Source organism: Mytilus trossulus, chromosome 2 (genome assembly GCF_036588685.1).
Source record: "Mytilus trossulus isolate FHL-02 chromosome 2, PNRI_Mtr1.1.1.hap1, whole genome shotgun sequence".
Lineage (NCBI taxonomy): Eukaryota > Metazoa > Mollusca > Bivalvia > Mytilida > Mytilidae > Mytilus > Mytilus trossulus.
The window spans coordinates 78070619-78095313 of NC_086374.1; the positions used below are offsets into that span (position 1 = coordinate 78070619).

The following is a 24695-nucleotide window of genomic DNA, read 5'->3' on the forward strand; positions in this document are numbered from 1 at the left end:
CCCAGTAACCTATATTTACTCTACCATGTGATAGTCACTCATCCCCCTAAAAAAAACTTTCATGATGAGAGTTCAGATGCACACCGAAGTACATCTCATTCTTGTCAAATTCACTGTTTCATGTTTTAGGAATATTTTCAACCAGTGATTATCAACTGATTGATTGAACTTGCTTTTTTGTACTATATCACCATAGAACCACATTTTCCTTCCCAACACTAAATGAACAAGGATTTTACCCAGTACTTCCCAAGGTATTTTAAACTTTACCAGACATTTGGTCGAGTTAATGTGGGGACTGAACTGGACTGAAAACCAATTTTTAGGGTCATTTTGTTTGTTTCTTGTTTCATATATATATATGGTTCCTCTTTTAGCTAGTTCCCTTTATCATATGTTTTATCGACGAAAACATGTCATCTAGAAATTATGTATGTTTTGTTATTTATTTATTTTTTAATTTACAAAATACATTTTAAATGTATTAAAGCTGTCCTTTTATGTATGTATTAGATGTTTGTTTTAATGATAGTGTCTCATAAGTCATTTTCGGCTGGCACCCTTTTACATAAATGTTGGGTTCTTATGACTTTATGTGTATATATATATATTGATATTGTAATGGATGGTGACACTTTAATAAAATAAATCTTATCTTATCTTATCTTATAAAAAATGGATTATTTACTGGACACTTTGTCAAGTTGAGTAACAGCTTTTAAAGTTTTAAATTGGATTAAACCCATTTTCTTCAGTCATTTGCCAATATCTGATAGACCTTCTGAATGACAGATTTCAAATTAAATATTGTTTTGTCTGGTTTTATTGTCTCATCAGGTTTTAAAGAGGAGAATTGCATGGTTTATCCACTGCAGATGTTTGCATGTCATGTATTAAGTAGATTATTAAGTAAATACCATATATATCTTACTTTAAGTATGCTTTTCTGATTTACAGGAATTAGAGAAATTGCTAGAAGTTTTGGAAGGAGTTGTAAACCTAGCATCAGCAGCTATAAATCAGCAAGAAATATATGTTCCTGTCTCCTTATATTCCACTTCAGTTGTCCTAAATGGTACTTTTTATTATTTACATGAAACAGTTTAAAAAATGCCCTTGTGTCCTAAAAAGGAGGAGGGGTTGCTGTACAGTATATAATTTCTTTTAAAACTAAAATCTTAATTGGGTTGAAAGAGCCACATGTAATACTGTGCTTGATAATTTCATCTTTCTTTTTAAGGTTTTATCTTGTTTTAAACTGTTTATTGGATTATCTAGGTACTCATACCTTTAAGTAAACTTGATTGCCGTAGAGTGGGGTGCTCATTTTCGCCACATCTTTTCATGTTTTCTACAGTTTATGTGCAGGTCTAAATGTTTTTGAAAGTATACTGATGTTTATATATGAAGATAATTTCAAATGCAAAATATTCTTAAGCTTGAAAACGTGTTTGTTTGAATATAATCATCTGAAAAATTAGATTAAAGGGTGTTTGAAATTTCCTGATTTTTTTTTTTGTCAATGGGGGTCACATATTCACAGTTTTTACACATCTATATAAAACCAAATAACCGCAGCTTTAAACAACATTGATCAAATCGATTATAGATGAATAGCAGACATTTCAAAGGTGTTAAGAACTAAAATTTAGGGCATTCAGTCAAAGAATTACTTAGAAATACTTCTTTGAATATGTGTTTTTTCTTCAGGAAATTGGCTGAAAATCGTTGTCCGTTTTTCTGTGATTTTCAGTAAGTGCTGCAATTTTGTCTCAGTTTTAAAAAATAATCATATTTGTTTTATAATATCATTTACCGGTATATGTCTTCCATTTCAGTCATCCTTTGATGTTTTTACACCTCAAAATCATAAAACGGCGAAATTGTGTCCCCGGCGAATATGGGTGCCCCACTCTACATACATCATCAAAATCAGGAGATTCACCTTGTACACAGATTTTTTTCTCTAATGCATATTCTTGAACATGTTGATAAAACAAACTAATTAGGCCATAGATTTTTCCACTAAAAAATTGGGGAGAGCAAGCAATTTAAAAATTTTGATAAAAAAAAATTATTTGCAAATTTTTGAGACGAAGCTTGAAAATTAAGGTGAGCAATTTTTTTATTTTTTGTAAACATAAAATCATAGGTACTGACATTATAGATCAAAACAAGATGGTATAAAATTTGATTTACCACTTGCCTTTTGACATTTCTATACTTTTAGCAACTGCTGAAGTTTTCACAGTTCACAGAGACATGTTATGCTTACTTTTAAATGCATCATATATATGAATTCTTGTATTAGGGAGAAACCATTTAACTTCAAAAGGGGAGGGGAATGGTGTTTTGTATGAGTCAGAATTTTTTCATGCAAAATGTTATTAATTTTATTTAGTTTTTCAACACTTTCAATCAAATTTTATTTTTTTAATATCTAACACTGTAAGGTATGTGGAAAATCTGGATTCAGAATATTTTTTTTTTTTGTCATTTGCTTGACCAGAATATTTTTTTCAATCAAATCGGTGATCACATTTTTTTTCTCTAGAAAAACCATAACCCCCCTTAAAGTCAAACAGTGGTTGCCTTACTGTTAGTTTCTGAGGACATCAGATCATGAAATGAATTATTGAATAAATATTTCAACTGCTTACAATGATCTTCTTTGAATTACCATAAATGGCTTTCCTCCTGCACAGGACATGACTTATAACTAGCAACACAGCTGTGTCTTGCAAGAAACAAGAACTGCTCATTCTTTCAGGACACTAGGTTTTTTGGATTATCTAGAGCTGTTCTTTGATGTGTGTACATTTTAGCTTTTTAGCTCACCTGGCATCTTCACATATTTAGTCTGAAGTATTTGAGTCTTCTATGATGAGTTCAAGATCAAGTTTATGTTGCTCAAATTACTGTTTTTTGGATTTTGAAAATTTCAAGAAAACAACAGTTATACAGACTATTTTCTAAACACCTTCTATAAATGGCTTCAAGCTTTTTTGTGAATAGGATCACTTCTGTCATTTCTAACACATCAAATTAAATAAACATATTAGTTAAAATAAGAACAAATATGCACTTTTAAAAGTACACCTATTAAAAGATCACTCGACTTATTTCGCTCAACACAATGGTTTTTGGGGATTGTTAAGAACTTTCTGTAAACAGTTAAGGCTAGCACAACATAAAAAACAACTGAATAATGTTTAAAATGTTACATGTGTATAATTAAAATCTATGTTATAAAGCAAAGCCAGCAGATTATCTGTAAAAGTTTTAGATTGATTTGCCACAAAATTCCATTTGGCACATGTACAAAATGACACATCTTTTATTCAGTATTTTTGCTGTTTTGAAATTGATGCACTTTTAAATATTTCACAATGCTCAAGCCTACAGTAGGGATCATAAACTTTAGAGACAAGATAAATGTATTTGTATTATTTCAGGATTGCTTTTGCCTTTGCCAGAGAAAGCAGAAAAATTGAAAAATGCAATGTCACATTTATTTGAAGTTTGGTGGCAGAAAGAGATACAGGGGGCAGAAGAATTAATGTCTAACACATTTATCTATCTTTTGCAAAGGAGTCTGCAAACTCAAACAGTAAGTAATCACAGACAAATGAAAAAAATAAAAGCCAAAACTGATTATTTGTAAGAATTTATTTTTAAACAGCCAAGACAAAGCTGAAGTATGTTTCAAGAGAATGTTCCTTGGATTTTGGCTTTAAATTTTGTTAACAATATGAAATGCTTAAAATGCCTTCCCAATAAGTAGAGAATTTATTGGTATTTTCAATAGATGTTTAAAATTAGGGGAATTGTCTGAACTTAAATGGTGCTCAGCCAAAAAACTTAATTAAAATGACTTTAACTTAGGGTAGGCATGGACAAATATAGGATAGGTGGGAGAAAGGGAAAAAAATACTTGATTGTATTGATTTCAACACAACTTTAGTTTATTGTTGTCAACTATCTTCTTAAAAGCTTAATATTTAAGAAGGTGTATGCTTCATACTTTGTATACAGATTCCTTATGTTACAAAGTTTTTGTTTGTCACATTTCCATTGTTCTTGACCTTATTTTCATGGTTCAGTGACTACTTGAAAAAAAGTAGATTGTTTGTAATGTTAATTTCTTTCCTATCATTAGTAATATGTTAATTATATTAAGTATGTGCCTTCCTTGCAAGGTCCTCATGCCTGTCACACAGTTTTAATATGACCTGGACCTCCTTTCATGTATCAGTAAACAAGGATAAGTTTTGGTGGTCAATTCCATATATCAGATACTATAAGCAATAGGTCTAATATATTTGGTGTATGGAATGATTGTAAGGTGTACATGTCCAACTGGCAGGTTTCATTTGACCTTGACATTATTTTCATGGTTCAGTGGTCGAAGTGAAGTTTTTTAAGTTTTGGTCTTCTTTTCTAATACTATATGCAATATGTCAACTATATTTGGTGTATGGAGATATTTTATGATGTCACTTTCGCAGGTTTTATCTGACCATGACCTCATTTTCATTGATCATTGTTCAGTTTTTGTGCTTTAGCCAGGTTTTTATACAAAAAAATCTTTTTTTGGTTCCTATAATGCTATGATGTCTGTGTTGTCATTGGTTTTCTGGACAATAACTTAACTCTATGAAAATTTTACAAGAAGGTTCAATTCCACAAAAGGAAGGTTGGGATTGATTTAAGGGGTTTTGGTTCCAACTCTGTAGAAATTAGGGGCAAAAAAAAAAGCATTTATAGTTTCCGGGCAATAACTTGTGTTTAGGTGTATGGAACTCTCTAAAATTGTTCTACAAGGTCCAATACTTCAAAAGGAAGGCTGTGTGCACAGTCTTGTTTATATTCTGGTTTGTTGTTCAACAGTTATAAGACTTTTATAGTCAGATTAAACATGTTAAAGTTAATTTTTACATGTTGTACAAAAAAGTTTGTTTGTATTGAATGGACATGAAGCTTTACAGAACGGGTGATAACAGATCAAATGACAAAAAATATTGTATAATAACGGAAATAGATTGATTACCAAAATAAATAAAAATAAGTATGCCAACCTGAGTCTCGTAACATTGCATTGCTTTTGTCCATTGACCCGGGATCGTTGATAGGTTTTATCCATCATTCACCTTCTTTAGATTTTGAATCAATATTCAGATTGATAAATACTTAATAAAACACCGGACAAGGAAGACAAAAAGAGTAATGAGTCGAGTAGAAAACTTAAATGCAAATGGAGGACAAGCAGTATTAAAAAAAAAAAAAACGGAACCGAGAATTTCAGACATCATCGATATCAGATTGGCCCTGGCTATCTAGGATAGGAAATAAATAAATGTTTTGTCTTATTTAAAGATGAAAGGTCATTATTTGTTGTCAAAGTGGTAAATAGAAGGACGATGTTATTGACCATCAAGACAATTATCAAGAAAAAACCTAGTGTGTCAGTTGAAAGAAACCCCAAAAAAAACAATAGTTTATCTATTAATTGGTTTCCATTTCTTTACTCACTGTCATCAAAATTAGTATATGTTCATGTACCTCCTGGCTAAAAGTTTTATTCAAAAACTGCTACAAAATTGTCCTTTACATGTCATTTCATTGGTTGGTTTGGTGTTAGGTTTCTGCCCCATTGATGTTAACCCATTTCCTACTTTCCTAAATTTTTACACATATAATCAAATGAATTTCATTTGTTTGTGATGCAAAACAGTGCTAAGAATTATATATATTAGGCTTAGCTAACAATGGAATACTTCAATATTTATTGGGACCATCAGGGCAAGAAACTTATTTTCTGGGCAAGTAAAATTTACAATTTTACTTGCCCAGGGACAAGTGTTCACAACAAATATTTGCACACCCCTGTAAAGGGTGATGAAGTTTGTGCCTATAATTTTATCTGATTGTGTTTTGTTTGAAGATTTTACCAAATTTATAATTTCTATAAAAAATATTTTTTCTACAGATAGTGGATGTAAAGAGAGTGTGGACAGTACACGAAGCTTTAATTCAAGTTGATTTAACAAATGAAAGCAGTAAAAGCTTGAAAAACCTGTTGAAACAATGTACATACAATATTGCATACCTTAGATGCTCTGAGGTTAGTGGTTTTATAAATTGCATATATAATGTACATACTGTTAAACAGAAATTAAAAAAAGCAACATTTAACAGGCTATTATTTCAACTTGGAATTATTTTTAATTATGGAATTTGTATCATTTCTTGTGCTTGAATTAAGAAAAAAAATCCATGTTTATTCTGTGCGGCACATAAAAACACAACACTGTAGGGTTAAATTTTCATATATATATATGAATCTGTAAATATTTATCTTTATATGTATACAGGAAAATATATAAGGCTGAAAAGCACCAAATATTTATATTAAATATGAATATTCACATTTTGTCTATTACATCATCAAATTGTTCAAAAGTGTTTTCCATATTATCCTCCATAGTTTCCTGCTGGTTTCACTGTTTAACAGATCATCAAGGAAAATTAAACAGTGAAAATGGTAGGATACTATGGAAAACATTTTTGAACAATCTGATGCTGTAATAGACAAAATGTGAATATTCATATTGAATATAAATATTAGGTGCATTTTCAGCATTTTTTTTCTCCTATTTGTGCACAGTGTGGACTTAATTTAAATTTTTTTAATATATATGTATATATAAAGTGCCTAGAAAATCAACCTAACGATGTTAGAGTAGATTTGATTTGTAACTTCCTCCCCGTCGCCGGGGCTGGAACCTGTACTTTTTATTTCTAACTTCTACGACAACACCGCCTAGCATTGTGCAGAGGCCTTATCCCCTCCTCTAACTCTAGCTTATATATACATGTTTTTCAGGGATGCAGGTTTCTGGCTTATATTTTAAGCCAAGAAGTAGACCTTACAAAGATTCTGCACAATACAATAAAAAATCATTTATCTACTACAGCCAGGTATTTATGTTTACCTTAAGCATGTTAAGTATCTCTTATATTAAGTCTTTTCAATTTTTGAAGGATCCAAAAATGACCTGTTGCAAGGGTTAATAGCTGTCCTTACCCAAAAGTGATGCTTAAAAGTTGCAATTAAACAAAGAAATTCAAAATTAAATCAAACTATATCTTGTTTAATTCTATCAATGAAGAAATATTTATTTCTTTCCTTTCAGGTCATGGTTAGTTAAGTATGGAGAGATTTACTTTAGAGCATGGCAAAGAGCTACAGGACCAGTTAAAGAGGTACAAATGTTGGATAACAGCACTAATGGAAACCTTCAAATTTACATTTTGAGCTCACCTGGCCCGAAGGGCCTAGTGAGCTTTTCCCATCACTTTGCGTCTGTCGTCCGTTGTAGTCAGCGTCCTTCGTCTTTAACTTTTACAAATATCTTCTCTTCTGAAACTACTTGGCCAAATTAAATCAAACTTGGCCACAATCATCATTGGGGTATCTAGTTTAAAAAATATGTCCGGTGACCCGGCCAACCAACCAACCAAGATGGCCACCATGGCTAAAAATAGAACATAGGGCTAAAATGCAGTATTTGGCTTAGGCTTAAATTAAAATATTGTTTGTTTGCCCTTTACCGACCGACCCTATTAATTCGTTCCGCCTGAAAATATTTTATTTGTATTTACCAGCAAGATTTTATTTTATTTTATTTTTTCGTTCCTACCAAAAATCTTATATTTGTATTTCCCGCTCAAAACTTTTTTACCGGAATCCTCGGGTTTTATCTTTAACGTATAAGGTCCAGTCCGTTTGGTATCACCTGAGCGTTTGACATGAACACTTGCATATAATTTGAAGTTTCAAAGCATTTGTTTGAAATCGATTTTGAACGCTTCCTGAAATCATGATATGACGTACGTTACTCTGTACCTTTATACTTTAAGTGCAGGATTCATTTACAAAAAAATTTCGTTTGATACAAAATTATTAACGTGTGTACAAACTAATTTGTAAACGGACGTTGTATTCTATGTAGGGATGGCCTTTTGTGATCCTCAGATCAGGATGATTATGCTAACGATGTCGCTATATTATTTATATCTGACATGAACCAAAAGTGACAAAAACCTGTAAAGTGGAGAATATCTGGCAGTAAAATCGCCAATTTTTACATACAGATCATTTATTTTAAAATGCGATGTAAAATAAGTGACAATTGAGTTTTAAGTCTTGTAACATTTTTATTGGAAACTATTAAAGGCATGCACAATTTTTTTTACACTCTACGGACTTTGTCTACTAGTAATGTATGTCTGCCTGGACATATCTTACCAGTACAAAATTATCTCTTACAGAAAACCTTTAGGCAAGCGTACAAGGTACGTACAGAAGTACAGAATATAAGTGTAAGTTCAAACTCTTCAAAGTTCCAGGCATATAAATGTTGAAGATATGCGGCACAGCTCTATATTTTGATAATTGAAAACAAAATAGTAGTGCATAAGAATTAGCTTCAAGTTCTACATGATATTTTTTTTTCAAAACTAATAGTCCCAGAAAACTTATTTGTAAAAACAAAACAGACAAAAAAGACGTTATGCAGATTTTGTATCTACATGATCTATAAAATAAAATATTTTACCTACCTGCCTACCCATGACAAATAATATACCGAGCCAATTTATTTTTTTGGGGGAAAAAATAAAATAATTTACCTACCTACCTACCCTGTTTCAAAACATAGGGTCGGAAAAGGGCAAACAAACAATATTTTAATTTAGGCCTTATAACTCAAAAACCAAAGCATTTAGAGCAAATCTGACATGGGGTAAAAGTGTTTATCAGGTCAAGATCTATCTGCCCTGAAATTTTCAGATGAATTGGACAATCTGTTGTTTGGTTGCTGCCCCTAAGTTGGGTAATATTAAGAAAATTTTAGAGTTTTTGATTATTATCTTGAATATCATTATAGATAGAGATAAACTGTAGACAGCAATAAAGTTCAGGAAAGTAAGATTTACAAATAAGTCAACATGACCGAAATGGTCAGTTTATCCGTTTAGGAGTTATTGCCCTTTATAATCTATTTATAACCATTTTTATTAAATCTTAGTAATCTCTTACAAAAATCTTCTCCTCTGAAACTACTGTGCCAAATTAATCCAAACTTGGCTACAATCATCTTTTGGGTATCTAGTTTTCAAAATGTGTCCAGTGACCCGGCCATCTTACCAAGGTTAGAACATAGGCGTAAAATGCAGTTTTAGGCTTATAACTCAAAAACCAAAGCATTTAGAGCAAATCTGACATGGGGTAAAATTGTTTATCAGGTCAAGATCTCTCTTCCTGAAATTTCAGACGAATCAGACAACCTATTTTTGGGTTGCTGCCCCTAAATTGGTAATTTAAGGAAATTTTACTGTTTTGGGTTATTATCTTGAATATTATTATAGATGGAGATAAACTGTTAACAGCAATAATGTTCAGCAAAGTAAAATTTACAAATAAGTCAACAGGACCAAAATGGTCAGTTGACCTCTTTAGGAGTTATTGCCCTTTATAGTCCCAATTTTTAACCATTTTTCGTAACTCTCCGTGATCTTTTACAAAAATCTTCTCCTCTGAAACTCCTGGGTCAAATTAATCCAAACTTGGCCACAATCATCATTGATGTATCTAGTTTAAAAATTGTGTTTTTGACCCGACCAACCAACCAAGATGGCCGCAACGGCTAAAAATAGAACATGGAGGTTAATTGCAGTTTTTGGTTATTACTCAAAAACCAAAGCATTTAGAGCAAATCTGACATGGGGTAAACTTGATAATCTGGTCAAGATCTATCTGCCCTGAAATTTTAAGATGAATGGGACAACCTGTTGTTGGGTTGCTGCCCCTAAATTGGTAATTTTAAGGAAATTTTGCTGTTTTTGGATATTATCTTGAATATTATTATGCATAGAGATAAACTGTAAACAGCAAAAATGTTCAGCAAAGTAAGATTTACAAATAAGTCAATGGACCAAAATGGTCAGTTGACCCCTTTAGGAGTTATTGCCCTTTATAGTCAATTTTTAACCATTTTTCTTAAATCTTAGTTAACTTTTACAAAAATCTTCTCCTCTGAAACTACTTTGCCAAATTTTACCAAACATAGCCAGAACCATTATTAGGCTATCTAGTTTCAAAATTGTGTTTTGTGACCGGGCAAACCAACCAAGATGTCCACTACGGCTAAAAATAGAACAGAGGGGTAAAATACAGTTTTTGGCTTATAACTCAAAAAACCAAAGCATTTAGAGCAAATCTGATAAGAGGTAAAATTGTTTATCAGGTAAAGATCTATCTGCCCTGAAATTTTCAGATGAATCGGACATTCCCTTGTTGGGTTGCTGCCCCTAATTTGGTAATTTTAAGGAAAATTTGCTGTTTTTAGTTTTTATCTTGAATATTATTATAGATAGAGATAAACTGTAAACAGCAATAATGTTCAGCAAAGTAAGATCTACAAATAAGTCAACATGACCGAGATGGGCAGTTGACCCCTTTAGGAGTTATTGCCCTTTTTGGTCAATTTTTAACCATTTTTCGTAAATCTTAGTTATCTTTTACAAAAATCTTCTCCTCTGATAATACTTGGCCAAATTAAACTAAACTTGGCCACAATCATCTTTGGGGTACTAGTTTAAAAATTGTGTCTGATGACCTGCTAAACTAACTGAGATGTCCATTATGGCTAAAAATAGAACATGGGGGTAAAATGTATATTTTGGCTTATAACTCTGAAACCAAAGCATTTAGAGCAAATATGACATGGGGGTAAAATTGTTAATCAAGTGAAGATCTATTTGCCCTGAAATTTTCAGATGAATCAAACAACCTTTTGTTGGGTTGCTGCCCCTAAGTTGGGTAATATTAAGAAAATTTTAGTTTTTGGTTATTATCTTGAATATTATTATAGATAGAGATAAACTGTAAACAGCATTAATGTTCAGCAAAGTTAGATTTACAAATAAGTCACATGACCCCTTAAGGAGTTATTGTCCTTTATAGTCAATTTTTAACAATTTTCTTAAAATTTGTAAATTTTTAATAATGTTTTCCACTGAAACTACTTGGCCAAGTTCATTATAGATAAAGATAATTGTGAGCAACAAGAATGTTCGGTAAAGTAAAATGTACAAACACATCTCCATCACCAAAACACAATTTTGTTATGAATCCATCTGCTTCCTTTGTTTAATATTCACATAGAACAAGGTGAGCGACACAGGCTCTTTAGAGCCTCTACTTTTACATGGATAATGATTATGCAGTGAAATAGTTGTTACAGGTTCATTTATGCAGCAATTCCTGCATATTGATTTAAAAAAAAAAGGAATCCAACTTTGCTTGAACAGGAATGTCACTGAAAATAAATGGAAGTGAAATTGTGAACTAGATTTCCAAAACATTATTATTATCTTCATATTTAAAGTCATAAGAAACGAGTGACCGGTGAAAAATAATGTTCTTCCAATTCTTGAACCAATGCATACAAACATCATAAACTTAGTCTTCTGTGCTCGAATTTATCATTTATTTCGTATAATTGTCAATTTTTTTTTCAATCGGTCAGTGTTGTTGTGAAAATATGACAGGTAATTAAAGTTCGTGTTTTGAAGCCGAAGTTTAACGATTGTCACCTGTTTGTCAACAATTGACGAAAAATAAACAAAAAAGCATGGAAATTGAGCACGTGTTTAACATGTAAATTCAGATAATAGTTTATTTTAAGGACATCCATGCGTATTGTGGTCACCGGATTTTTACGAGGTGGGTCACACTGAGGTCACCTTGCATATGGAAAATATGTCGGGGGAATTGCTTGCTGGAAGGAAGCTATTCAAATAAAGTAAACTTCTTCTAAATATGAATAAATTAAAGAATTTTCTTCAGAAAAAAGTATATGTACATAAGTTTTATAATGAAAACTATCCATTGAGTTATAAAAATCATATGCATTATTTTCTTTGATTTGAGGTTTCTTATGACTTTAAGCAGCACATATATCAGATAATGCAATAACTGCTTAAGATGACTTAGTCCTTCAAAGATGTCTAGCTAGCAATACATATTTTAGGTTCCTTGTTGTTGCCCAAAATAAGGTTGATTTTTATCTCACTCAATTGACTAAAGCCCTCAAAATCCTAGCTGAAACCATGAAAAGGGGGGTGGGGTAGGAATGATAGACCTGCTTTATTAAGAGCTTGTTTTATTTAATTTATTCTCTTTTAAAAGAATAGATCTACCTATAACTGTTTTCAGTGCTGTAAAATGTCTATAGTTTTTTTATTTTTGTTTATTCCAGAAATTAGAAACTAGTTGTATTCAAGATCTAATGTATTATGCTGTACATGCAAGAAAACCACTCTGCCAAAGTCTTAGAAGGGTAGGCATTAATAATTTTTTGCATGCACCTGTAAGGACACACATATATAAATGTTCTATGTAAATAAATGATCACAACTGTTAACACAATATAACAAGAAATCATATTTCTCAGATTGCACAAAGGAGACAAGAACATTTATTTCAGCAGCTCTAGTAAAACTTTTCATCTTTAGTTATGTCTCCTTGTTCAAGTGCAATCTATTGTTTATGTTATCATATTTATGCCTGACTGTATGTAGAAATAGCATTTTACCTGGCTCATCTACCGGTTTATGATATTTTCAAATTGCATCAGTAAAATGTTGTGTGGGTTAAGCTTAAAATAAAATACAGTTATCCATGAAATCATATTTTTAATTCAGTTTTTGAGGATTGGTGATAAAATGATATTAAACTTGTTCTTTTCACACATATTGTTTATTACAGATTCTGTGTTATATACATAATCAAAAGAAACAGAAAGGAGTAGAAGATATGTTACTGAAATTGTATGACCCTATTTTATGGAGGTCTCTAAAGGTACTAGAATATTGTTTAATTAGTTTTTAAAATACAGTTTATTTATATTCAAGATTCTTTATTTCTTATAAAACCAAGTAAATGGTACAAAGAAAGATATTTTTACATACAATAACATACAGATTTTGCGCATGACAAGTTTGCACAAAAACGAGCAACAAGAATGAGAATTTGTTGATCAACCTGGAGAACATACTTCTATATTGATAATTCTAATTAATTTACACAAATTTTTCAATACACGAATATTTTTTGAAATAAATAAACTGCCGAATTTCAAAACATTTACTCAGCTTATATAGTAAGGTTTAAGAAAAGCTCTTCTACTTTCTGTTAGAGCTGTACAGTTTAAAATATAGTGAAATTCATCACCTATTTCATGAGAATTACAAAGTACACAGTACCTTTCCTGTCTAATAATTCTACGCCATCTACCGGTTTCTATAGGTAACCGGTGATTTCCTGTTCTAAACCTACATAGCGTTATTTTATCTTTATGAGGTAATAAATCTAAATACTCTTCAAATTCAAAGTTTTCTTTAAATTGTTTGTAACATAATGCTTTTGGAGAATTCTCCATTTCTGATTTCCAAGTCTGCTGAAATTGGTCAAAAATTCTTTGTTTAATGCTTAACTTTAACCATTTTGGATTAAAACTATAGTTACCCTGTTTAACCAAATATTTGAAAATCCATATTTATTTAAGATATTTTTTATACAAATCAACCATTTGAAAGTAAATCCACCATCTACGTTAAGTTTATAAATATATCTATATAGAATATTTGTCATTTTACTATCAGAACTGTTTACAATATAAGACCAAAAAGATACCATACGGTGTTCCACATATACTGACATAGGATAAGCACCTAGCTCTCCATATACCATAAAGCTTGGGGTTGATTTTTTCAAGTTTAACAAAAGTTTACAAAACTTCAAATGCACTCTTTCTTTTTCATCAGTATTACTAAATCCCCAAATTTCACAACCATATAGCAATATAGGCCTTACAATTTTTTCAAAAAGATCGTACTGACATTTTACTGTCAGGTTTATAAGCGGCCTTTTTTTAGAACTTCATACATAGCTTTAGTGGCTTTACTAATGAGTTGATTTTTAGCACTTTTAAAACTACCCGTTTTGGAAAAAATAATGCCTAAATATGAAATATCCTTGACAATTTCTAAATCATTACCAGCAAGAGTAAAATTTAATTTGCTTGTCAATCTACCATTACCAAAAATAACAATTTTTGTTTTGGTTGGATTAACTTTCAGTTTCCATATATCACAGTATTCATAAAATGTATTTAGCTGTTGTTGAAGATCTTGTGCAGTTTCAGAAAATAAAACAGTATCATCTGCATAAAGTAATACATAAAGTTTCAAGTAAATATTAAGTTGTTCTTCTATTTCATGTGTCACTGTGTTTAGACCTATTACATCATTTCTATGAAAAAAATCTTCCAAGTCATTCAGATATAAAGAAAAAAGAAAAGGAGATAAATTTTCTCCTTGTCTAACACCTATATTACATGGAAAGTATTCGGTAGTATCACCATTAAATGAAATACGAGATTTAATACTACTATACATATTAAAAATTACATTATACAGTTTACCATTTATATCATTTAATAGTAATTTTTGCCACAGGCCATTTCTCCAAACGGTATCAAAAGCTTTAGCAAAATCGATAAAAGCACAAAAAAGTTTCCTTTTTTTGTTTTTCATCGTCTGAATGAGAGAATATAAAATAAATAAATTATCAATAGTGGAGTATCCTTTCCGGAAGCCTCCTTGGTTTTCGCATATTAAGCTATATTCTTTCGAATATTTATTTAATCTGTTATTTAATACAGATGTGAAAAGTTTCCCAAAGCAGGTTATTATGGTGATAGGTCTAAAATTCTTTGGATCAAAGATATATATATATATATAAACAGGATAAAATAAATGCTGGTTTTTATGCCTCTTTCATAAACAATGGGGGCATGAATTGTTACCCTTGACTATCCATTCTTACCTCCTTAAAAAAATAAGTCTAAAAGTACATTTAAATGCTAAGTTTAAACTTAATGTAATTTGATAAGTCTCTAAATACTTAATGTTTATAGAACAATTAATCTGTTTATTATATTATATTATGTAACCTATGCTAAAAAAAATTGATACAATTACTGCAATCTGATATTGTTTCCTGAATGCAACTAAATTAAACTTAACTTCAAGAACTGTCATTAAAACAGTTGTTTTATAAATCCTGTCATTCTGTTTTTCCAAGGACAGTAATTTGATCTGTTTGAATGAAGATTCATAGAAGAAAATGTAAATTTCAAAATCTTGGCATATGTTACCTGTTACGTAAAAGGAGATGGAAGGTGATTTGTGGAAGTGGAACAAATACACTGCTAATAAAGTACATATAATGAATTAAGTGTGTTGAGTGTGCAAAATTTTGGATAAAAATCAACTGACTGTGACCTCAATTTCATGGGGTGATATCTTTTTGTTCCAAAAATTAACTCATTTGGGCCAATGCCTCTTCTGCGCCACTTTATTTTTAAAACTATTGCACCAATTAAATTATCATCTACGTACGCCTGCTTTATGGTTTCTTATATATATTAACTAATTGTTTGACCTCCCTTTCCTTATCTGGGCTAGGGACATGCAGATTACTGACTGGTGGAGTTTTAATACAAAAGATATGCTGAATTAAAACATTCACTTATATATATAAACAGTTTAAGTTTTTGGTCAAGGTAGTTTTTGATGAAGTTGAAGTCACATCAACTTGAAACTTAGTACACATGTTCCCTATGATATGATATTTCTAATTTTAATTCCAAATTAAAGTTTTTACCCCAATATCACGGTCCACTGAACATGGAAAATGATAGTGGAGTGTGGCATCCGTGTACTAGGGACACATTCTTGTTTTTATGAGTGTTTAGTTTCATTTCAAGACGAAATGTTAATTATAGTACATGTTACATGTATGACATAGGTATAAAAAAAAAATTACAGGTAAATGTGGCGCAATTTGATACCATCAGAAAAATACCTTTCAAAACTGTAATTTGAGCAAATTGATTCTGCCCATTTCATGTGTCAGTGAAAGGTATAAGTTTTTTTTATAACTTTAATTATATTTTGCATTGAACACATAATAAAGTAATGTCAGTGAATTATTTTTTTAGTGTTTAGAAAATCATTGCCAATGACGATGTCTAACTTAGTGTGTGCTTACAGTTTTTGTCTCATGCTATTGTAGTTCGGAGACATAAGTATACCTTTTATGTTTACAATTAGTTAAATTTAGTTATGCAATTAGGTTAGTTTAAGGATGATATTTGATATGCAGTTGTATTAGCATTTGCATAGTTCATGCTAAATATATTATTTAGCCCAACAGTTAAGATTTCATTGACTTTGAATTTTTTTTTCAAATTAATTTTTGATGGTAAAGTGTTGCCATTTTTATTTAAACATTGCAATCTACTATCAAAATTACTCAAAGCTGAGACATATCTGTGATAACAGTTATATTTCCTGGCTAAATGGTGTTTTCCTTATTTATTATTTCAATACCCATATGTTTAAGAAAATATTTTGTTACATCTACAGGTAGCGAATCCTCAGGTGAGAGTCAATGCCACAGCAATATTGATGGATGTTTTTCCACTACAAGATCCAGATTCTAAAATTGAAGAGACAAACAAACTAATGCAAAAACAATTTGATACTATTATGGTATGAGTTTATCTGTTTATATCTTATTTTGACTAATGATGGGTAGACAGTATCAAAAAAATGAATCCTAATGATAGCCATATTGCTTCTATGTTTATAGTTTAACAGTCTGCTAGGCTTTAAAAATGAAATGATTATACTGTAAATTCAGAAATTATTGGAAAGTTTTTATTAATGTGAATTTTGCAACTCCTAGTGTATTGCAATAATAAGAACTTGTGATCTGATATCTGGTTGATATTATCTATGTAAAGATTTTCATAAATTGCAACAATTAATCTGGTATTTTTGTTCATTCTTCCTAAATCTCAATTATAATTCTGAATGTACAGTAGTTTGCCTTCTTTTGAGCTTGATAATCAAAGCAGAATTGGCAGTACCCAATAACATTGACTTGGAATAAAGAGTTATGGTGACTTGAAAAACACCGGTATCACTCAGATTACAATTCTACCTTGACAGGTAAGTTTGTATCTAGCCTATAAAATACTTATTTAGCCTTGAGAATTGAAAGGTCACTTTATCCCATTCACTCAAAAGAAGTTGGTAAAATTGGCTTCATGCCATTTACCTTGTCCAAAATTAAGGTCACTTTATTGTTATTGTGATATTGTTAAAGTACAAAAGAACCCTATATTCTGACCAATGCTTAAACTTTGTGCATCTTGATTCAATTGTTCAAAATATGTTAATGTTGAATTTTAGGGGTTACTTTCGGCCTTTTTTTTACGTGTTAGTTTTCTTTTCAGATATAAAAAAAAATATCGGCGTGACTTTATAGAAATACAGGGATCTCCATGGATGAAGATTGAACCATGGAGGAACTTTCACCATCATAAACCGTATCTAAGCCGTACAGTGTAGCGCGATCAAAAGTATTTCATTCCTCCACATGAGGATAGGTGAACATGCACATTCATTGCTTATTTAAATTATATCTAAATTTTCATTATAAATACTATATAGAAATATATATATTTTCAATAATTGCCGTTTGTAACTCTTCAAAGGACAAGCCCTAATGCCCCTCCCTTTCCCTTAGTCGAGAATGACCAATAGCTATCACGAAGGACACCATGTAGTTCTCTTGCTATTTTTTGGCAATTGTTATGGGGGTTAAAAATCACAGAGCTTATTTTTCACAGACACTGTCAAATTCAGAAGTCATGAAACCATTACTTGCAGCAACGACAAAACGAGTCGTACGGGTTGTGTAAAAGGTTAAAAAAAGATTTGTAAAGCAAACGCTGTCAAATGAAAAGTTTTTTAATGACTTTATTTAGCAAATCAATGCTATGCAACATGCACCTTTCGAGTCTGAATAGAAACCGGAAACGCGGATGTATCAATTTCATTGTAAACTACGAAATGAATTCGGAATTACGATACGATATTTATTGACAGGAAATATTAAAAGAATACCTCTAACTTTTGAAGTAATTCTTTATTATCGTTATACAATACAGCAGTACTCGAGTTATTTGCGATGAAATAATAATTACTGTTTTACGTGTTATTTTGTACTTCTTAAAAAGGGGGATGCTGATTGCGTAAGTCAAAATAAACGCACATGTTCGACTTGTTAAAACTTTGAAGCTGGATTATTTATTTATTTATTTAATCTGAATTATCATAAGCATTTGCGGAAACTTTGTTAAATAATTCGACAAATGAATTGTCTATCTTCGGATAATATTCTCCTGTCTGGTTTGTTGATCTACCTGTACAAGCTCAGGTACAAGTGATTAGCGATCTTAATCAGGATATCCCTCAGGCATTAGAACTGAATTGGATTATACTATAAGAAAAGCCTGAGGGTTATGCAATTACATACATTTGATTATAATTGCTACAAAAATGGCGTCACGCTATAAAACAACCACAGTTTTTAACGATGGCGGAAGACAATTGAACGATGGCGCAAGACAATTGAACGATGGCGCAAATCATTTGACGATGGCGCAAGACATTTGAACGATGGCGGGGCGCCATCGTTAAACAGGCCATGGAGATCCCTGAAATAGACTATGCTTGCAGGTTCTCTTGTTTTTTGTTTACACCAAATTCTAACTGATTATTAAATTTAGTTGCAGAATATTTTAAGGTTCATGTGGACCCTATGGCTAAAATGGCCGTATTTTCACCCCAAAATTTACAGCGTACAGGCAAACCTGCGCATCTGTAAAAAATTTCAGGCATAGCATGCCCTAGATAAATGAATTTTATATATGTTTTATGTTTTAGAAAAATAAAAACTTAACAGGATTTTGCCGTGCACTTTTTTTTCATTCCTCCAGAAGGTGCCAAAATAAACTAAGTTGGGAAACAGGTTTGAGAACTTCCCCACAGGTAAAAATCAAAGTGAGCATTTTTAATTGACATGGACATTAGATGGACAATAGATACCTGACAATAATTGGTTATTTAAACTGTGTATCTGAGTGGACCATATCAAGGTACACTCAACTGTTTGTTAATTTTATCATCTTCTGCAGAGACGAAAAAAAGTGAACGGCAAAATCCAGTTAAGTTATGAATCTTCTAAATCATACAATGCATTTGAATTCTATTTATCTAGGGCATGTTATGCCTTAAAACTTTTCCTGATGCACAAGTTTGCCTGTACTCAGAGAAAATTTTGAGGTGAAAATACGGCCATTTTAGCCATAGGGTCCACATGAACCTTAAACAAGAGCTGAATTTTTTTTTATCTTTTAATGTGAATTGAAGGTTAAATAACTATAATGTGAATTAGAATGAAGAAAACTTCTTGGTCCCAAAAAAAATCATCAATCAGGATATAAAATTCCAAATATTAATTTATTATACTAAAATTAGTTCATATAGAATAAACTTTTAAGATTTTATTGATTCCTTTTAAAATGAAATCTTAAGCCACTGTTTTGCATGTTTAGGTCATGTCCCAACACAAAATCAATAAATATGACAGTACAATGTACTCTAAGCACAAACACATAAGGTCACTGTGAAATAGACATTTAGGGCAGGAGCAAACTGTCAGTTATACCAAACCAGTTTGACTAGATCTCTAGTTTAAAACCAGTTTAACTAGATGTCTAGATTATTCTTGGAATAACAATGGTGTGGCCTATATTTTGACAATGTAAATAACATGAGGACCTGGATGGTTTTTTTTAATATCTGTATTCTTTAAAGTTTTAGGGCATTTTCTTTTAATAGCCTTGAAATAACTATCATTCTGTAAAATTCTCATGAAGATGATTTTACTATTTAGTCTTTCTGTTACAAGATTATTTATCAATTATGTACATTGATCATGATTATATTATCAGTATTGCATTACAGTTACCTAAGTTACCTTTTTATTTTGCACAGTTATTCTTTATACTTTTGCAGTGCAGTAAATTATTCTCTATTCTTTATTTTGATGTTCATTTTCTCTATTCTCTATTATTTTTTGTTGCTATTACATGTATTCTCTATTCTGTAAACCCCATTCTGACCCTCATAGGTAAACTTCTTTTGTATGCATGGGATAAACTGACCTTTCAATTCTAAATAAGTATTTTATAGACTAGATACAAACTTACCTGTCAAGGTAGAATTGTAATCTGAGTGGTACCGGTGTTTTTCAAGTCACCATAAAATAGCAAAATTAAAGACAATATCATGATATATATACTATAGTCTATTTGTCTAATACACAGCTGTCCATTTCGAAAAAAAAAGAAAGAAAGATTATGCATTGGGCAGATATCATGAAATCTGAATCAATGAGAATGATTGAAGAAAGCTCTCTTTTACTCTTTGGAAAATTTTCAATTAGTTGTTCCGTATTTTTTCAAATAAAGCCAAAAAAATTTCACAAATCACACATAAACTCAAGTACAATGTACATGGCTGTCATTTGCTTAATCTATAAAAATTATGTGAAAGAATAAGTATAGATGATCCGATACTGCAAACTGATATATTCCTGAATGTTGTTTTTTCTTGCATTTGTTGTTGTGTACTGGATATAAGTAGATATGGGAAACTGTGGTGTGAGTGCCAATGAGACAACTCTCCATCCAAATAACAATTTAAAAAGTAAACCATTATAGGTTAAAGTACGGCCTTCAACACGGAGCCTTGGCTTACACCGAACAACAAGCTATAAAGGGCCCCAAAATTACTAGTGTAAAACCATTATCTGCAAAATCCAAGTCTTCTAGTTGTTGCCTCATTGTCCATTGGATTCCATTTCTTTTCCCTTCAGTTGCTTCTTTCATGATGTAGTCCATTGCTAAGAGGAAAAGAAAAGGTGATAGCAGACAGTCTTGTTTTACTCCAGTTTTAACATCAAAACTCTCACTGAGCTTGCCTTCATGTATAACTCTGTATTTCATGTTGTTATAGGACTTTCTGATGATGTTTATGAAAGGTTGTGGTATTCTATAGGGAGCCATGATGTTCCAAAGGGTTTCTCTGTCCAAGCTATCGAATGCCTTTTCAAAGTCAACGAAGTTAATCAGTAAGGAGGTGTTCCACTCTAAGGACTGTTTAATTATCATGCATAGTGTGGCTATCTGGTCTATGCATGATCGGTCTTTCCTAAATCCTGCTTGCTGTTTACGGAGTTTTTTGTCTATAGCCTTAAGAAGTTGTATAAGGAGAATTCTATTCAGTACCTTTTGCTGCCACTGATAATAATGCAATTCCTCAGTAATTTTTTAATTCTTTGAGGTTGCCTTTCTTTGGTAGTTTTATTTTGTGGCCCCCATTCCATTCTTGAGGTATTTCTTCTTGCTGCCATATATCACGGAATAGTTTATGTAAGAGGTAAGCTGTTAGGTCTGAGCTGGCCTTAAGGGCTTCTGGTGGAATGTTGTCCGGACCTGCTGCCTTTCCTGACTTCAACTTTTTTACAGCTTGTTTAATATCTACTTTTGTTGTTAGGTTAAGATTTATTTGAAGCTCTTCATCTGCTTTGTTGATGACTGGTGTATTAGCTGGTGGTTGTCTATTCATAAGTTCTTTGAAGTATTCGGCCCATCTAGCAATCTGTTCCTCAATAGTGGTTAGGACCTTCCCATTTTTGTCTTTAACTTGTTGACCGGTTTGTTTAAATTTGCCAGCAAGGTTTTTGGTGGTATCATACAGATCTTTCATGTTTCTCATGTTTGCAGCTTCCTCAGCTTGTGAGGCAAGATTTTCAATGTATGCTCTTTTATCTTTTCTTACACACTGTCTAACTTTCTTGTGGGTTTTGTTGTAGTCAGTTTGAGCATTAGCTTTTGATTTTCTAGTTTTCCTTCTATTCAATTTGTCTTTTTTCTGTTTTTCTGAAAGGTATCAAGATTATTTAATTCTTGATAAGAAATAAAAAAAAAACTAAACTAATTGTTAAAGTTGCAGTTTGTCAGATACTTATTATAACCAGAATTTTATAACTGTGATGTGATTCATTTCTTGGATTTTAAAAATTACTTTTCAATATGACATCAACAGGAGGTAAGCTTTTGGCAGCAACATAGTAATCATATATTCATGCCTGTATGATTGCACTCTAATAAGATTTGTTTGATTGAAGAAATTTGTAATTAGATTTCCAAGAATTTTTACTATATTTGACTTCAGATCTTATTGGATGACCCTGTTCCTGTTGTGAGAAGTACTGCTGTAGCTGGAGTGTTTAAGATCATGTCAGTTTACTGGGAGATGATCCCTGCAGAAATAATACAAAGTCTGATATCTAAAATTATCCTAGAGCTGATGTGGGATGCTTCTTCAGCTGATGTCAGGGAGAATGTCATCAAGGTATTCACCGTATTCATTCATCAACTAATTAAGGGCATACAATACAGTTTATATCCCAAAATGATTTTTTTTACGAAAATTTGCATACAAACTATTTCACACCTAAGCAATTCAAATATATTATATAAAAAATAAACAATGTACTTTCATGTGCTGCTTTAAGAGACAAAAGGGATCCAAATTTTTGACATTTCTATCCTTTGTATAGACACACCCAACTTTATTTGTTTCAACAAATTTTCTTAAAAACATTATGAAAATCTTATTTACATAAATATACTCTTGATATGTACAACATTTCTTTGGAAATAATTAAGCTTGAGGATATACTGAGTTGAAATTAAAAAAATCAAGAATTAAAAATTGATATTATAAGTCGGAAGAGCATTAGTAAAGGAACAAAATAAGCTGAAAATGTTGACAGGTTATAGAGCTCCTTTTTGAGATATTTCATTATTTTCTTTTTAAATGGTGGTAAAAGGCTGGCTCATCCTTTTACCTTATATTTGCAATGTTATTTGGGTCTCAAATTGAAAGAAAAGAAATCCAGAATCTGCTTAAATGTTGGTAAATTACCAAGTCTTGTATGTCAAGATAAAAGGGTGTTACAAGACAAAATATTTAACCTTGTATCGTAGGTAAAAATCAAGGAGTCAGAACATATGACACAAATTCCTTAACCCAACCTTAAATAAAGTTTCAGGATTTTAGGAAAAAAATCATTTTCCCTGTATATTTATCAAATTAGAAAAAATCAGTGTTTAATTTCTCATTAAAATTGGTTCAAATAACCTTCATGCATAATCAAACCTAATGTATCAGAAAACAAAAGGGGTCCATGTTCAGTTTTTCAAGTTAAATCAGTTGTAAAATACATTTTTTCCTGATATGTCACAGTTTGATGATGTGATAATAACATCTTACATTGGCAACCTCATTACCTCCCCTGAAATTTTATTGTATTCCCTTAATACAGATAACTGTGCAATAATGAACTACCATGTAAAGGACGGACACAAATCATTTGTTTCTAATTTAGCTCAACTGGCCCAAAGGGTCAAGTGAGATTTTCCCATTACTTTGCGTCCGGCGTCCGGCATCGGTCGTCGTTAACTTTTACAAAAATCTTCTCCTCTGAAACTACTGGGCTAAATTAAACCAAACTTGGCCACAATCATCATTGGGGTATCTAGTTTAAAGAATGTGTCAGATCACCTGGCCAACCAACCAAGATTGCCGCCATGGATAAAAATAGAACATAGGGGTAAAATGCAGTTTTTGGCTTAAAACTCAAAAACCAAAGCATTTAGAGCAAATTAGACGGGATAAAATTGTTTATCAGATCAAGATCTACGGGCCTAGAAATTTTCAGATGATTCGGACAACCCGTTATTGGGTTGCTGCCCCTGAATTGGTAATTTTAAGGAAATTTTGCTGTTTTTGGTTATTATCTTGAATATTATTATAGATAGAGATAATCTTGTTACAGTTATAATGTTCAGCAAAGTAAGATCTACAAATAAGTCAACATGACCGAAATGGTCAGTTGACCTGTATAGGAGTTATTGCCCTGAATTGGTAATTTTAAGGAAATTTTGCTGTTTTTGGTTATGATCTTGAATATTATTATAGATAGAGATAAACTGTAAAAAGCAATAGATGTTGGAAAAGTAAGATCTACTAATAAGTCAACATGACCGAAATGGTCAGTTGTCCCCTTTGGGAGTAATTGCCCTTTATAGTCAATTTTTAACCATTTTTCGTAAATCTTAGTAATCTTTTACAAAAATCTTCTCCTCTGAAACTACTGGGCCAAGTTCATTATAGATAAAGATAATTGTAAGCAGCAAGAATGTTAAGTAAAGTAAGATGTACAAACACATCACCATCACCAAAACACAATTTTGTCATGAATCCATCTGCGTCCTTTGTTTAGTATTCACATAGAACAAGGTGAGCGACACAGGCTCTTTAGAGCCTCTAGTTTCATCTCATCAATACATTTGCTCCCATTTTATGTCCATGTAAAACATGTCAATCAAAACTGATCAACAGCATGACAGGAAATCTCAGTCAAGCCTCATGATATTTAAAGGAACAGAAGGCATACTGCACAGTTATTTTAGCACACATTTCACATTTATTTTGTATAACTTTGACTTTTATAATAGATTATGTCAGTGGACCTCAGTAACACTCTGAATTGCACCACCAATAGAAATTGATTT

The 24695-nt window shown here is 31.5% G+C and overlaps 1 protein-coding gene across 2 annotated transcripts in view; it reads left to right on the top strand.

Moving 5' to 3' along the window:
• The window catches only part of LOC134708045 (condensin-2 complex subunit G2-like), a 71891-nt gene that overhangs the window by 11131 nt on the left and 36065 nt on the right, over window positions 1-24695 (top strand). For both annotated transcript variants that reach the window (XM_063568305.1, XM_063568304.1), the window contains exons 4-12: window positions 958-1075; window positions 3456-3610; window positions 5990-6124; window positions 6887-6981; window positions 7197-7266; window positions 12327-12407; window positions 12836-12928; window positions 16561-16686; window positions 22288-22467. In XM_063568305.1, coding sequence (XP_063424375.1) covers window positions 958-1075; window positions 3456-3610; window positions 5990-6124; window positions 6887-6981; window positions 7197-7266; window positions 12327-12407; window positions 12836-12928; window positions 16561-16686; window positions 22288-22467 — 1053 coding nt within the window. The remainder of the gene's footprint in view (window positions 1-957; window positions 1076-3455; window positions 3611-5989; window positions 6125-6886; window positions 6982-7196; window positions 7267-12326; window positions 12408-12835; window positions 12929-16560; window positions 16687-22287; window positions 22468-24695) is intronic.